The sequence below is a fragment of the Gallus gallus genome, chromosome 2 (assembly GCF_016699485.2).
Source record: "Gallus gallus isolate bGalGal1 chromosome 2, bGalGal1.mat.broiler.GRCg7b, whole genome shotgun sequence".
Lineage (NCBI taxonomy): Eukaryota > Metazoa > Chordata > Aves > Galliformes > Phasianidae > Gallus > Gallus gallus.
This window is the reverse complement of record NC_052533.1, coordinates 41,910,159-41,926,595: the sequence shown is the minus strand read 5'-3', so window position 1 is coordinate 41,926,595 and position 16,437 is coordinate 41,910,159. Positions and strand designations below refer to the sequence as shown.

The 16,437-nt window shown below is 39.1% G+C and overlaps 1 protein-coding gene across 9 annotated transcripts in view; it reads left to right on the top strand.

The window, feature by feature from the left end:
• CPNE4 (copine 4) overlaps window positions 1-16,437 on the top strand; it is a 340,611-nt gene that overhangs the window by 232,855 nt on the left and 91,319 nt on the right. For all 9 annotated transcript variants that reach the window (XM_040696670.2, XM_040696668.1, XM_040696669.1 and 6 more), the window contains 2 exons: window positions 8,528-8,599; window positions 12,550-12,624. In XM_040696670.2, coding sequence (XP_040552604.1) covers window positions 8,528-8,599; window positions 12,550-12,624 — 147 coding nt within the window. The remainder of the gene's footprint in view (window positions 1-8,527; window positions 8,600-12,549; window positions 12,625-16,437) is intronic.

The window sequence follows — 16,437 nt, the reverse complement described above, 5'->3', positions numbered from 1 at the left end:
GTTTTGGGACACCATTATATAAAGGTTAACTCTTGCTTTCATACTCATGCTTTAGGTGCTATGAATCACTTCACCCTTGATTATGGTTTTACAGATACTGTCTGTAACTATGGACAGTAATATCTTCCTGTTTTCTTTGCCCCTTTTTCCTCTTTCTTCTTCCTTATCCATAGGGAAAGTGTTCAGGCACTCACTCTGACTAATTATTTCCAACTGAATCCCCATCTCACCACTGAAGCTTTTGTGCTTCTGTTGCTTTTCTTCACTCAGAAAAACAAAAACAAAAAAAAACCTGTAATTGTTTGTTTCAGAGGATAGGAGGTGGATTATTATTAGTCAAAAAATGATGAAAGAAAAATCCTAGAGGGACAAACACTGTAAAATAATTGATAGCCTTAATTGTCAGAGCATTCAGCCAGGGTAGCAAAACACCAAACCCAAGTCTTTTTCTGATTGTGTCTTAATGCCTTCGTGTATTCTGAGCCTTTCTAAAGCTTTCTTGTAGGAGCATTCTGTTTTGTATTGCATATACTTCATAACGCATTACATTTGCATCATTTAATACTGCAAGGGCTCTTTCTAATAGGTGAAGTTCACTTCTTGATCACACAGGAATTAAATATCAGGAGGAGGATGAATTAGATGCACTTTTTCCTCTGAAGTTTTGACCAGAAGTCTCAGCCTGATCTTTAAGAACTCACAAAAATTGTACAATTAATAATGATGCTCCAACAGGAAAGGAACAAGTTTGCCAACACATTTTTGATTTTCACTCAGCCATGCTTGCAACATCAATAAATTATAGGAACCCATAAAACTGTTAATTCCTAAATGCTGTGAACCATCCCAGCGCTACAGTAATGGCAGTAGCTTTAATGGCTTTTCTTTCCTTCCAGCTGGTCTCTACTATCTGCGATTCCACGACTTGTTTGGTTTATTTTAATTTACAGGTGTGTTAAAATACTGTTGCAGCTCACAGCTCTGTTACTTGTTCAACTAGTAGCACCTGCAGGGAAAACAGCAGATGTACATGTTTGTGTCTCAAGAACCTTTTCAGGTGTTACTTAGAGATTTCATATTTCCCATGCATGCATATATGTACAAATTAGATTGAGAATCTTCCTTCTTAGTAATGAGCATGGCTACTTCTTGTGTGCTTTTAGTACTATATGTCATTAGCAGATTATACACTTGAAAATGCTGACTGATGATTAGCTCAGTTGTAGCCATTGCAATTCCCCTTGTTCTTGAATGGGAGAAAAGCTGAGAGAGCCATGATTGCACCTGAATTAATTAAATAGAAGTAGTCTGTATGAGAATATCTCTTTAATAGTCTGTTGACAGCTTCAGTGGTGCAGAAGACATAAGATCAGTGTTTTCAAGGTTTTTAATTCCTAAATCCCATCAGATGTCTGTATGCCTCCTTAGATATCTAAATACCTTTAAACACTTCACCTTTGATCTCCTCCAAATGAAGTTGCTCAGTTCATTAGTGGGATGAATAATGTACTTTATTAGATATGAATATCATTTTCTACCAGGGCTGACTCTGAACACAAAGAAATCATTCACACAGCCTTCTCCCACGACTTACCTGACCATTTAAACACCACAGCTTTCCCAAGGAAATTCTTGGTTTGCCATTACTGCACAATCTCTGGAGCTGTAAGATTTTCAGCTCTATATTAATCTTAGCAGTCACGGTTAATGGAATTACTTGTACAGTTAGTACTGCTTTGTTTTTACATACTTTATCTTTTTGTATGAATTGCTGTAGCAGTCTTTAGAAAACTAATTTAAAACTGTTTACTATTATCATGAATTATTATTACAACTAATTATCTAATTATGAAAAGGCTGCATAAACTATATACTAACTAAATTCAAAGACATTTTGTGCTATTGATAAGCTATTTCCGGTAATAACGTTATTGTCTCCTGTGATATGGATCTTTTATTTTTTCCAGTGTTCCATTTTGATTCACTATTTTCAGGCACAGACCTTTAACGAGAACAGGGAGAGGTGTAATTCAGATGTAAATAGTACTGATCAGCTCGCAGCCTGGTAGGGAACAAAAATCTTGAGGAGAGGTGAGTGTGGTACAGAATGTATCATATATACAGCTGGGATGATTACAGCAATAAAACTGGCACTGTCAAGAAAAAAAGATTCTATGAGGAGTTACACAGAGTGAAACTTTCTTCATTATGGACATATATTCTGTAAGAATGTATTCTCTTGCAGGGTTTACCTGGTGCCTGTAAAAGGTGAACTCATTCCCCAAACCTTTTTTTCTTCTTTGGGTCAGAGTAAGGCCACTGGCACTTACCTGCTGTTTGGACTTTCATGTTGAAATGTATTATGTGTGATGGCGGCTGGGAAGTGTGTGTGTATCAAGACAGACACAAGCTCACCAGAGTTGTATAGATCTTGCTTTGTCAGAAACCAGGCTAAAGATGAATGTGGTAAGAAGAGGGGGAGGTCTTTACACTGTAAGATAGAGCTACCTCAGTTCTTCACCCACACAGGTGAACAAAGTCAAGTCGGCCTTTTTATTTTTGGGTACTTAGAATCTTAATGACTTAAGTAGATTAGAGCAGGAGCAGACTAGCACATTAAAATTTAATGGATAAGCTTTAAGACACATTTATAAATGTTAAATCTCCAGTCATTTGTCTAGCCATACCAGTTGTATTGTTCTACTTAACACAGCTGAGTGAAAAGCTCTATCACTGGGCCTGATCAGGGACAAACAGTGACTGGAGGGCAGTTAGATTGCTGAAGAAAAATTTGCAGATACTTGCAAGGTTTGGTGAAAAATTGAAGGCAGCCATTTTTGGAAAGACTATGATTGCTGTCCTGCTTGATAGATCAACACAGTTCTTGTGGGTGCTGTTAACGGACTCTGTTTCTACAAGTATCACTGCTCCTTGGTGGGAGATTGCTCAGCACTGTGCAGCTCTCCGCAGGTGGCTTGGAGGAGAGAATCAGAAAGGTAAAACTGTGAGAACTTGTGGATTGAGATAAAAGCAGTTTCCTAGGTAAAGCAAAAGCTGTATGTACAAGCACAGCAAAAGAAGGAATTCATTTGCTCCTTCCCATCCACAGGCAGATGTTCAGCCGTTCTCAGGGAAGCAGGGCTCTCATCCCGTGTGATAGTTTCCTGGTAAGACAAACACACAACCACATGCTATGGGACATCCTTTTGGTCGGTCTGGGTCAGCTGTCCTTGCTGTTCCTGTTCCCAACTCCTTATGCACCCTCAGCTCAGCTCTGGCAGGGCAGCATGAGAAGCAAAAGTCCTTGACTCAATGTAAGCACTGCAGTGCAACAACTGAAGTATTGGTGTGTTATCAAGAGTGTTTTCATCAAAACTCCAAAACATAGCATCATATAAGCCTGTAATTGGACACCTGAATGCATTTGATGGTGAAGATTATCAGTGTAAAAGGCATTTGATTTAGAAGAAAAATGTTAGTAAAATGTGACTAAGCATTCTTAACAATTCTGGAAAGAGTTGGGTCTGCTAGAAGAGAGCTAAGGAATGGCAGGTTCATGTGACAGGGTTAACATATCTGGGGGAAGAATTAACACAGGTGTTGTGAAATGATTGTTAGGCTAAATTTGCTGTCTAAACGAGTAACCTTAGGGACCCTCTAAGGGAGTCCAATGGAAAGAGGAGACCGGTTTGAATAAATAATGAGGGATTGAATGAGTTATTTAAAATTATCCTAATCTTCCCCTATTTCTTACAGTAAGCACGAAACTAAGTTGTACATGCTCTTGCCTTTAAGCAGACTGTTTGCCCAGTCCTTGGTTCTGCCAAAGTCAGAGATCAGAGGTTCACATCTCAGAAGAGCTAACAAAAGTCAAGTGATGTAGAACATAAATAGAAAAGGAGCTGTGGCCCTTTATCCACGGGATTTTCAAGAAGCCTTTAACAAAAGAATATTGTTGTTATATCCAGAGATAGGTTTCATATCAACTTAATTCAGGCGAACAAACAAAGTTCTTGCAGCTTTTTGGTCCCAGGGGAAATATGGAGTGTGGTCATCAGGCCTGCTCAGTGGCACCTTGCAAAACTCCACCAGTGCTGTTTACAGAACTGGGACCAAGCCCAGCTGTTGATGCATAGAGAACTTCTCTGTATGATATATGGGATTAATCTGTTCCTACCAATGCTAAAATAAATAATTTAAAAAGCCATTTTGAATTCTCCTCATTAGTTTGATTTATAAGCATTGGGAATTCTACACGATACTGTTGAAAGTTATCCCTATATTTGATTAAGGAAGGAGCACATTGAGAAGTGTATTTTCAAAGGTTCTTACACAAGGTGGTTAGAATAGGTCATTATATATCACGGCTCATCTTACACCGTGCTGATTAGTCACGATTCAGACACAGGAGAGAGAAAACCTTCATCAGAGTCCTTGTTTGAGTGACTACTGAGCAATGCAGTGTACACAGCTGGTGTTAGTGCCTTGGTGCCTTGTTAGTGCCTTAAGTAAAAAAGCAAAGCACCTTTTATATATTTTAATTTGGAGATAAGATCAAAGGGCAACGTGGGATTCGAGTTTTAATCACAGAAATGTGGAACATCTGTTCAGATCTTTCCTTGGCTTATTTGCACTTGAAAGTGCTAAGGCAAATTTAGATAATCTGCAAGGGAATTTCTTGCCCCCGTCTTACCCTGATCTGATATCCCTTGGCAATAGAGACCAGAAATCTAGATGAGAGCGTGTTCATAAGAGGCAAATAAGAATTGCTTTCTATATGTATCCCCTCTTCCTGAAGCAAAGCAGCAGCTTGTACATTCTGTTCCTATTCCTCTTGCAAATTTATTGAGTATGATTCATACTATTGGATATGTGGCTCTTAAAACATAACTGTATTGTAATTTATATGTGGCTATAGCCACAAATAAACATAACTTCAGTTCTTAAGTCTCTATTAGCTTCACCTTTTAGATCTCTGAGGTTTCTACATCCGTTTGTTCACTGATTGGTCACGCTTTAATAAAGCATTCATAAAATATGCATTCTGGAAATGTAATGATTTCTACTAGGTCTGAACTGGATTCTAATACCTGTTTACAAAATGAGAGGCATTTACATCCTGCACTTCTTCACATTAGTTTATACAAAATACCTTTTGTTCTGAAGGCAGAGTTTTAAATTGCTAGTTTTTGAAGTAGGAGTCGAATCAGAGACCTGATGAAAGAAAGGTGTGGTTAATTACCCAAGCCGTTTTGCAAATTCAAACATCTCTTGAACCTGGCACTTACATGGCTGTTTTCTAGACTGGTACGTTACTGCTGTCTAGGACTCATTTTCTGGCAATCAGGTCAGCTAACACCTATTATGGTGTTCAGGAGGTTATTTGCACTGACTCAAAAGAATAAATATAATTCATAGAGTCATAGAATGGCCTGGGTTGAAAAGAAACTCAAAGATCATCTAGTTCCAACTCCCCTGCTATGGACAAGGTCTCCAGCCACTAGACAAGACTGCCCACAGCCACACCCAGCCTGGCCTTGAATGTCTCCATGGTTCTTTTGGGGATGGGGCATCCACAACCTCCTTGGGCAACCTGTTCCAGTGCATCACCACCCTGGAGAAGTGTCTCTTTTGTCTAGTGAGAGCTCCTTTTTGTACACTGCTTGAATGAGAAGGGTGATTTCCCACTAGCGAATAATGATTCCTTGTCGGTTATCACAATGATTGCCTTCTGATCCCAAATCACTAATTACAGTCTGAGGCAGTGATCTTGGTATATTATTGCCAGATGGAAGATTCATTTTACTGGCCACTTAATTAACAACTGGTAAATGTTTGTCCACAAATACACATATTTACATATGCAGGGTGCTCACTGTGTCACAAGGATGCTAATGGCTGAGAGAGCTAGTGTTATTAATGTGATCTAATAATGGGAATGTCAAAGTAAATTAACTTCTCTGGCACTGTGAGCTGCCTATCGGCCACCTGCATGGAAGCTCCCAAGTTTCAGGTTTTTGTCTGCCCTGTGCCACCTGAAAGCTTTGACAATTTCCCAAGTAGCAAAAAGGATTTTTAAGTTGTTCGTGAGGAATGCCCTTCTGTCTTTCTAGGAGGTAGCGGAAGGACGGGTTCCCCTCCAAGTTCTCTGTGATGAGAGCGTACATACTTAACATGTCTGAAGAGATTTGTGGTGCACAATACTCGTAGCTTTCAGTAGAAGAGCTTATTGTCTATACATCTTGGGGAAGGCAGAGAGCTCGTAGAGATAGAGTGTGTCCTGCTGCCCAACTGCCAGAATTCATTGTTAGATGTAGAACCCATAATTTAATAATGTACTGAAAATAATCATATTTCTCTATCACCTTTCATTTGAAAACCTCTAACAAGGTTGTGTAACTTGCTCTTCACGCTTCATAAAAGTGCCAGCTTAGATGGCAACAAAAGAGAAGTATGGGTGATATAAGGGACTGCAGTGAAAAATCTTTCCAAAATCCTAGGAAAGAAGGACATCTGAATCCTGGCATTACTGGTCATCTTCTGTATTTTGTTTGCATCCCGTGCTTCCACAAGACCAATACTTGGGGAAATTTTCAAGTTAATTTGGAGAAGTGAGTGAGGTGATGACAGCAGTTGGCTTATGGAAGGCAGTCCAAAAAGGATGAGTGCCAAATTATTTCTTTAAGTAATAACCAGATGCAATAGTGCAGGCTAAGAAACATCTGGTGATGGAAGTTCTGAAATGGTCATAAATATGGACAGGGAAAGTACCATGGTGTTAATTGGTAGGAGATTGCAACACAAGAGGAGCTCTTGCATAAGAGGGATCTCTAGTTTAATCTTCAGTCTTGAGTGTTTTTCTAAGAGTAGGACATGGACCTGCTGGTGAGGGCTCAGCAGAGAGCACTGACAGTGGTTCCAAACCTACAAAATGTGGTCAGAAAGGAAAAATAGGACGTAGTTGGGTTCTGCAGTGTAGGGAAGACTGTGGAGATACAATATTAGCCTTCAGAAATAATGCCTTAATGAGAAAGGGGAGAAGGCTCTTACCATTCATGGTGCATTAGACAGAAATAATGGGCTTTAATTACAGAGAAACAGGTTAGCTCTTAGGAAAATATATTTACAGTGAGGATAATGAGTACTGCAATTAATTGCTGGAGAAGAGTGTTTCTCTGCCTCCAGATATCTGAGATACACCTGTCAGGTACAGCTGACACAGCTACAGCAGGTCTACAGCGTTAGGACTGGGGAGCTGGACACAGTGATTCTGGAGGGATCCCCTCCAGCTCTATGCTAACACTCCTGTCTCACATTTAAAGCTCTTCTAAAACTTGCTTCTGCCCTGCTGCCTGCATCAGGACAGGAGATCAGTGAAATCTGAGGTGCTGTTTTCATGTTTCTGTTCGATTCAGAAAATTGATGATTCCCCATGGGGATGTTAGTCCAAAATGTATATCCTATTTGCTCCTACTCACAGCACCTTTTTGGCTGCCCATGATTTTGTGTTACACGCCCTGTTTCAATTCTGGCTGCTGCTTATTGACCTGGCTTATTGCTGAAATGTGTGCAATGCCCAGGATTACAACAAATTGCCTCAAGCCGTTCTTTTTCCTTGATGAGGGAAATATTCTTACGAAGAATGTAATATGTATCTTTTGCCAAAGATCTCTGTAGATCGTTTTACTCCAAGTGTTATAGATTAGCCATCCAGGTTAAGCTGCCCAAATAACGTTGGACGTGGAAAAGGTGTAAAGCCGTGTTCCAAACCTTGGGGTCTTTCCTAGAGGAGAAACAACTCCTTTGCTCAGTGTCTGTGCAGCATGTGGCAGAATCCTGTTCCAGTGTTGTTGCATTAAAAATAACACTAATTGTGATTTCTAAGGTCTATTTAGTTACCTCTACATCTGGCTGTATTTCGAACTCTTCCAAATGATTATTATCATAGGAAACAATGTATTTTGTCTGTGCTGCTATACTAACACTTTTTTTAGGTACGTTTGTAAATTGGTCAGTGGACGAGCTAATTTACAGCACTGAGTTCCAGAGAAGATTTGCTACGTGATAAAAAGAGGAGATGACTTTTGGAACTAAACCTATGGGGAAGGGTGCCTGCTTCTGGGCTTGGAATTGTTGATGTTTTGAAATAAAATAATTGCGTTCTCTTTGAAATGGTTTATAATGTCCTATAAAAATAAATGGGAGGAGGGAAGCTGGCAGGTCTGATAGATTTATTGTTTACAGCTGCTCCGTTGTTGCCCCCATCATGGAAACAAATTCTGGGAAGTATGGCACACAGTTTCTGCTGTTCTGTCCTACTCATCAAGTAGTGTTCTTCCCATTCAGCTTGACCACATTGCATCCTAACTGCAGGCTTCCTGGAGAAACTTTTTCCTCAGCGGTGGTCTTTCTATGCAGGACTGTAATTGTGGATTAAGGCAACACCTTGATACAAAACGAAACAGAAACCAACATTACCCATATGTTTATTGTAGATTCTAATTTTTTCCCTTCTGTTTTTGCGCAGATTGTTTCCCAGAGGAAACTCTCCAAGTCCTTACTCAAACATGGGAACACAGCAGGGAAGTCATCTATAACAGTAAGCCAGTCTTAAATGCACTTTTATTTTCATGTTGTTTAAAGGCAGCTAATAGGACTAATTCTGCCTAAAAGCATTTGCTAAGGCAGCCGAACAGCCCTTGACTGAGAAATCAAATGGTTTACTTAAAAGATAACTTCTACTATTTCTGACAAATGCTTCTTATAATGAAATGGCAACAAATAATATATGATATGCACAAAAAAAACCCATAACATTTACTACTACTGCTACTGCTTGTAAGATACTTTGGTGACAATGAGAAAGTCTTACTGCTTTTTAACTCTTATCTAAAGCTCTCAAATCCTCAGAAATTCATTTTAACTCACATAAAACTGCATTTATGATATTGAGTATGAACAACTTCACAAATATTCCTTATAAAATTAAATATAAAATTCTTCCATGGCTATAATTTGAAAGGTGAAGAGAACTGATGCTTCTAGGCCTTTGGGCTTTTTACAGTGTCTTGAAAAAAATCACAGCACACTGACACACACAACCCAACGCCAAATGCAGATGTTTTATGATATTTGGTATTTTAGCTCTGTTGTAATGCAATTACAGACCGGACAGTTATAGCAGTCCCACATGTGTCTTGAAAATGAAAATCAACGTATTACCTCTCTTTCATCTTTCTCATTGCCAGCTTGTTTGGGAGATCAAGCTTGTCTGCACTAAACATAGCATGCTTGTGACATTTGCAGCTCTGCAGTAAGACAGATTATATCAAAATATTCTGCTCAGTTGCCTCATGGAGCTGAGAAGGATTTTCTTCCTTCATTTACAATTAGTCAGATGGGTTTCTTTTGGCTTGATTGTTTGGATTTTTTTTTTTCTGTCTTCAACCACAGTGGAGAGCAGAATATGAAAAACAGTGCTTTCTGAGAGTCCAGGGAATTTTCTTTCTTACATGTCTTCCTTGGCCTCTGACTGGGAAGAGGTTTTCTTAAATATGTAGCATGAAACTCATTTTTATTCATAGAATGGCCTGTGTTGAAAAGGACCTCAAGGATCACCTAGTTCCAACCCGATCTGCCGTGGGCAGGGTCACCAACCACTAGACCAGGCTGCCCAGAGCGACATCCAGCCTGGCCTTGAATGCCTCCAGGGATGGGGCATCCACAACCTCCTTGGGCAACCTGCTCCAGTGTGTCATCACACTCTGTGAAAAACTTCTTCCTATTATCTAATCTAAACCTCCCCTGTCTTAGTTTAAAACCATTTCCCCTTGTCCTGTCACTATCAACCCATGTAAATAGTCATTCCCCCTTTGTTTATATGCTCCCTTCAAGTATTGGAAGGCCACAGTAAGATCTCCCCAGAGCCTTCTCTTCTCCAAGCTAAACAAGCCCAGTTCTCTCAACCTTTCCTTGCAGGAAAGGTGCTCCAGCCTTCTGATCATCTTAGTGGTCCTCTTCTGGACCCACTCCAAGAGCTCCACATCCTTCCTGTACTGGGGGCCCCAGGCCTGGATGCAGTACTCCAGATGGGGCCTCACAAGAGCTGAGTAGAGGGGGACAATCACCTCCCTCTCCCTGCTGGCCACCCCATTTTTAATGCAGCCCAGAACACAGTTGGCCTTCCCGGCTGCAAGCACACACTGCTGGCTCATGTCCAGCTTCTCGTCTATCAGGACCCCCAGGTCCTTCTCTGCAGGGCTGCTCTCAAGATCTTCCCCTAGCCTAATGTATAAATCCCACGTATAAATACCTGGGATTGCCCCAGCCCAAGTGCAACACTTCCACTTATTCTGGGATTGGAAAGGAATCTCCCCAGTTCCTGTCTGAACAGAGGTAGGAGCGAGTTTTACTCTCAAATAAATTGATGTTTTTGCCCACTGGGGTTATTGGGACACACTGTATGTTATCCATACCTGTGATCTTCTGGACGCCCTTGTGTTCCATGAGGGACACAAAGGAGTTTAGTCTCTAGTTCAACTAAATCACTAAACTTGCTGGTAGAATCTTCTGGCAAGAATTTGTGGTCTCTGATTGCCAGCATTTTACGGGCTTGTTCAGACTGATGCAGTGACTAACAGGGTGGGGGGAGATACAGACCCACACCCTGGGAAAGGAAAAAGGGGAAAGGGTAGGGAGGTTGGCAACGATCTGAGAAGAAATCAACTAATTTACCATATAAGATATTGGAATGCAGGAGAGCACACTATAATACAATATAATTGGAATTGGAGATAATAAATAAAATGAAAATAAAATAATAAAAATGAAATGGTCTGAAAAACCGAAGGCCTTACTCTAAGTAAGCTGAGGTGGTATGGTACCCACAACAGAGACGAGCCAGATGGTCAAAATGGAAAAAGGGAGATCTCGTGATCAAACAGTTTTTATCTTTCCCTCTGAGTGGAAATGGTAACAGAACAGCGAGCAGTCCAAGCTACTGTGGCTTCTGGCCTCTGTTTCTAAAGAGCAGGCTGCCTTTACTTCAGTGGGAGAAAACTGAACTCAGGCAAAGATTACTGTGAGAAGAGCTTGCTGTCTGAGCAGATCAAGTGGAAATTGAATAGTTATTATTAGATAACTAATCTATATATTAGTTTAGAATATTTTCTTTATATTGAATGTTAGACATTTGTGTTTCTAAATGGTTACATGTGAATATTTGGCGTGAGGAAGTGTCAGAGTTCATTACTGTGAGCTGTCACAGCCAAAATACTCACAACTCAGGAAATTCTACTTAATTTAATTCATTGCCAGTTAACATAACTTTCTGATTACTTCTTGGGGATGCTGAGAAACCAATTGAACAAACTCTTAGGGAAAACACCTTTCCTTCCGACTTCCTGGAAATCAACTTTGGTACAGATGCATCTGCTGTTCCTTTCATGGTCTCTACTCCCCTTGTTTTCATCACATGTTAGCTCTGCTGCTTTGGTGAGGGGAAGTATGGTGCAGGAGGTAAGGATCAGAGCACAGAGATTTCTGTTTTGCCACTCGTTGTTTCTTATGTGTTTTGCCCACCGCTACCTCTTGCTTACTCATTTTCTCTGCTCTGCCATGGGCTTACCCATAGGCCACAGTCCCACTGGGGGTGTCCCTGCTCGATTGTGTGCATACCCGGGGGCTACATGCCAGACATGTGGCTGTGGGCATGAAATACTTAGGAAATGTGGGGTTTTTTTGGTTGTTTGTTTGTTTTGCAGTGTGATATGCAGGGCAAGGAAATACCAATTAGAATATAATGTGGTTTGTTTCAAATAACATCTTTCAGTGATACATCCCAGTTTTAGTTAATGTCTTCTCTCCACTGAAGCGTTTTAATGTCCTAGTCATGAGAGATGCTATAGTATTTTATTCTTTTTAACAACATTGAATAGCACAGTGATGGGCATCATTATCAGTAGAGCTTATGTCATCAGAAAGACCGACAGTATGTTATTTTAGTGTTACTCCCTTCTGACTCAGTCTACAATAAATGATTTTGCAAACATAGCTATTGCAGTAAAACTACACCAGGAGAACTCTCCTACTGTAAATATGCCTTTCATTGCAATTTGTGACAAGTGACTTCACTACTTTTTCAATTTATCTTGCTTTAGACCCAAATAATCCAACTCATATATAGCTATTTTCTTCCCTTGGATATTGTGAGACTGAGTGGAATTCTCCATTGTCCCACCTAAGAGAAAGTACTTTATCAGAGGAAAGGGATTACTGAGGGATGTGGAGGTCTGTCCATTGACAGATACTGATAAGACATTGTCATCTAATGAAAAATGATTCAGTTTTGGAGTCTTAATGTGTTGCCCCCCATCAACTGAGTAAGGGGTTCACTGAATGCTATTAACCCTTCCTGATTGCAAAGGGAAACATATTAACTTGTACTGCACTTTAGTTTCGTAATGGGGTCTATAGTCTTCACAATGAGAAATTATGTCTTTCTCCGTTTTCATTACGCCATGCAAAACTCAAATGTAGCTTTCCATTTAGGTGATAGCTGAGGAATTGTCTGGCAATGACGACTATGTTGAACTTTCATTCAGTGCACGGAAATTGGATGACAAGGTAAGCTGAATGTTATTAACCCTACCGAAAGATGTAAGAATGCCTGCAAATATAATTTGATGAGATTTTCACTTACAGATATTTTTTGCCTTATATTATTAAGCACATCAGAGATTTCAGATCAGTGTTCACAATGAAGCTTTCCTTAAGTTGTGAAGTAATTAAAAAAAACCTCAAGGGAATCTAATTAAAACCAAGACAATCTAATTATGCTATAACCAAGACAGTTTAATTACTTAAAATGCCACAGATCAGAAGTGCTTAGAGAAGTGAGCTTTCTATAAGTAGTCAAAAATGATACAGTTGAAGCAAGCATTTTAAAATAAAGTTAAAAACATAGCTCACCCTTTTTAGTAAGAAAACTCTCCACTAACACAAATACTACTCTTCATTATAAGAAATATCTTTTTGAAAATAGGGGATAGTGCTTAGCAATACACACCTGAAGCAGTACAGCCCAGGAAATCCAGGTGAGTGCTTGTACTGCACAGTCTCTGTTATTTAACTGTACTAGAAGGCACAGTTATTTGAAGTAACCTAGAGAATATCTTTTTAATCAATAGGTGTCAAAAGACCATAACCCTCTTTTCGATGATTTATGTATAATTGAAGACCAGACAATTACTGTTGTACTGGATCACAGTATCTACTATTTCCTAATAGTCCCCTCCTATGTATGAAGCTACTTCCAATTAGAAATATATGGTAATCCTGTAGAAAATTTTACCATTCTGATGCTCTGAGCATGTAGTTGTAAAAATGTGATGTGTAGCTTAAGATGAAGTCAACCAGAGTGCTTTTGGATACATATATCAGATTTCCAAGATCTTTCTGTAACTGATGAATGGCATTTTAGTTTGTAACAGCAAAGAAAACTCAGGCAAGCAGAGAATGATTGATAGTACTGGAATTTATTTACAACAGGTAAATAACATTTTGCTCAGGATCATTAACAATCATAAATTATCAGAACTCTGATTTTTTTTCTCGTCTGAAAGATGAATTACCTCTTCCTTCAGAGTTACTGGACTCTTAGTATTTCTGAATCATATTATTTATTTAGGCACAGATTTAAAGACCTTGTGTAAAGATAGCCATCTTTAGACCTGATTTCAAAGGCTGTACATGAGCTTTTACTGTTCCATACAGTCTCACATCTTGAAAAAGGAAAAGATGTGTACAATGCAATAAGACCTCATTAGCTCCTTGCTTTTCCCCAGGTGTAAAATGTATTCAAGTGTAAATATTATGATTTCTGTAGGCTATTGTTGATATCCACTAAAAGAACACTGCTAGAGTGTGCTTCAAAACTAGTCCACTGTTTTTTGGGCAATGGCATCAGAGTATGGTTAACATACTTACAAGGTTAAGTGAGGGAGGATCATTCAGAAATACTGCAAGAGCATGATCACTTTTGCCATTTTAACGTGTTTAGTTAAGGTGGGCTTTATCTACTAAAAAACAATCCTGTATCATCTGCATAACTCTTCATCTATTATTTGAATCAAAATTCCTATCTTCATCTGATGAAAATGGCTGAAATCCACTTACAGTTGAAATAAATCTTTCCATTTGCTCCAGCTAGACATGTCTCTAAACCTGGCCGAAATTTAGCTGTCTTCATTTATAAGAAGAGGCTATGACTTTGGGTACGGCCCTGAATGAAGTTAGGGGTCAGTAGATGCAAAAAATTGTTAGTAATCACTGTCTCTAAGATTTGAAATTCTTTTAAGTTGCACACTTTGAAATTATTTAAATTGGTGAAAAAGCTTGTGTACTCCCAAGTCACATAAATGTCCAAGAAAGACATCAGAGAATAGACAAGAGCCCATCTGGTGAAATCCTAAGCAAGGTATTGCATGCCTGTCCCTGCTCAGGAGAGTGAAGAGCTGGGTAGGGAGCTCACAGTGCTGCACAGGGTCACCTCTGCCACCCCAGGGTTTCCTGGTGGCTGTGGGGTTAGCAGAAGACAATTTGAATCCTTTTGTTCGCAACTGAGGAGTAAAGGAAAGGGTGAGAGAAAGTTCTGAATGTGCTTTAAGGATAAACAATTTCTTCCCATCGGTACCATTAGTGGTTTCTTGAAGGGACAAGAATATTTTTCTTCAACTCTTTAAAGGAAAACTCCTAGAAAGACAATCCAGATTGTGATCCTTAAACAAATGAGGGAAAAAAGTGTTACCAACACATTTTTGGCAGATTAAACAAAATTTGCTGGTGTGATTTCACAGGCAGTATACATTTGTTTGTTTTTTACTCTCTCCATGTAAAACTGCAAGAGTTTTACAGGCACCATAAAACAGATAAAGCCTACTCAGTTTTTCCTGAGGACGTGGCTGAAATATTCAATACACGATTATAAAAAGCCACAGTAAGAAAGCTTCCTTTAGTTAACTGACTTCGCAGAGATAGAGGTTATAGTTTTATTGCAGTACTTGTTTGGAAGGTATAACTGTATTTTCATGCCCAGTCAACTCAGGTGGCACGTCTTTGTTTCAAGAGATCCACCGAGAACACTTCATAGAGGAACAATAACTTTTGAAAAGGTTCTATTGCATTAATAGCTGTGTCACAATTACCATAACAAGCAGCTACATGTTTATGATAGCTGTAATAAATTATGAACAGTGAGGCAGTCAGACTGCTTTTCCTCTTCTAAAAGAGGCGGTTATCGTGGCCTGAGATACTCCAGCAGATGTCTGCAAAGTGAAAGCTGCTACCACTGCTTATGTATTTCCTTGGTACTGAAGCACCAAAGAAATTCTTAAAAGCTGTGTCTTGATACTGATGCATTTTCAAAACTGATTAGTGTCTTCTGGATATTTCAGTCCTTTTCTGGGGGATCTTAACCTGTAAACCTGAGCTTTAAAAAGCGTTTTGCTCTGAAAATGAGCATACCAAAACATCATGCATCAAAATAAGCGCTCAGAAAAAGAAGTAGGTACGTTTTTAATGTTCAAGCCACATATTGATGTTATTATTGTGTAACTGCTGCATGTACTGAAACGACAGTGTGCATTGTACCGCCAGCAAATGCATGATATTAATCATGAAAGCATTATTAAAATACCAAAACAACTTTCATTGCTGCTGTTTTTCTTAAAGAAGATGCTCGTGTGAGATAAAGCAAAGCTGTTAGATTTAGCATAACTACCAAATTTTATTGAAAATGCTAACTATGCTATAGCTAAATTTAAAAAAGTAATAATAATTCATCCTACCAGTTTTGAGTTGTTAGCAGGCATCTTTGATACTGAAGAAGTTTTGGTTTATACCTTGATTCTAGAAGGAAGGAAGCTTTGTTTTTGCATTGAGCAGGGGTGACAGAAGCCATTATCAATAGTGTTTTTTTTTTTTTCCTTTAGATGATATTGCCTTGTTTATTAAAAGCAGGTATTAAAAATTACTTTTCTTATGCTGATGTTTTCTGTGTCAGTTTTCATGGTATTCAGCTGAGAATGATACCATATTTGGAGTTTTCTCACAAAATCCCTTAATTTTCTGAAGATTCTGCACTGCAGGATTCGTTCTTTGGATATATCATTTTGAGTTGTTTTCTTTTAGATAACTTTTCTCATCAAACTTGTGTTTCATGAAGAATCGTCTTAAGCAATATGCTTAGGAATAAGAAGCACCTCAGTCTTCTTTAATCCTATGCATTCTGTATTTTGGTGTCAATAGAATTAAACCAGCTGCCTCACTCTCTTCTGTGCAGTAGTAACCTGTCACAGTTTGATCATCAAAGCTCTTTAAAAAACAAAAATTTTCAAGTGCTGAATTCAGCCCACGTTCTGAATCTACATCAGGGCCTCA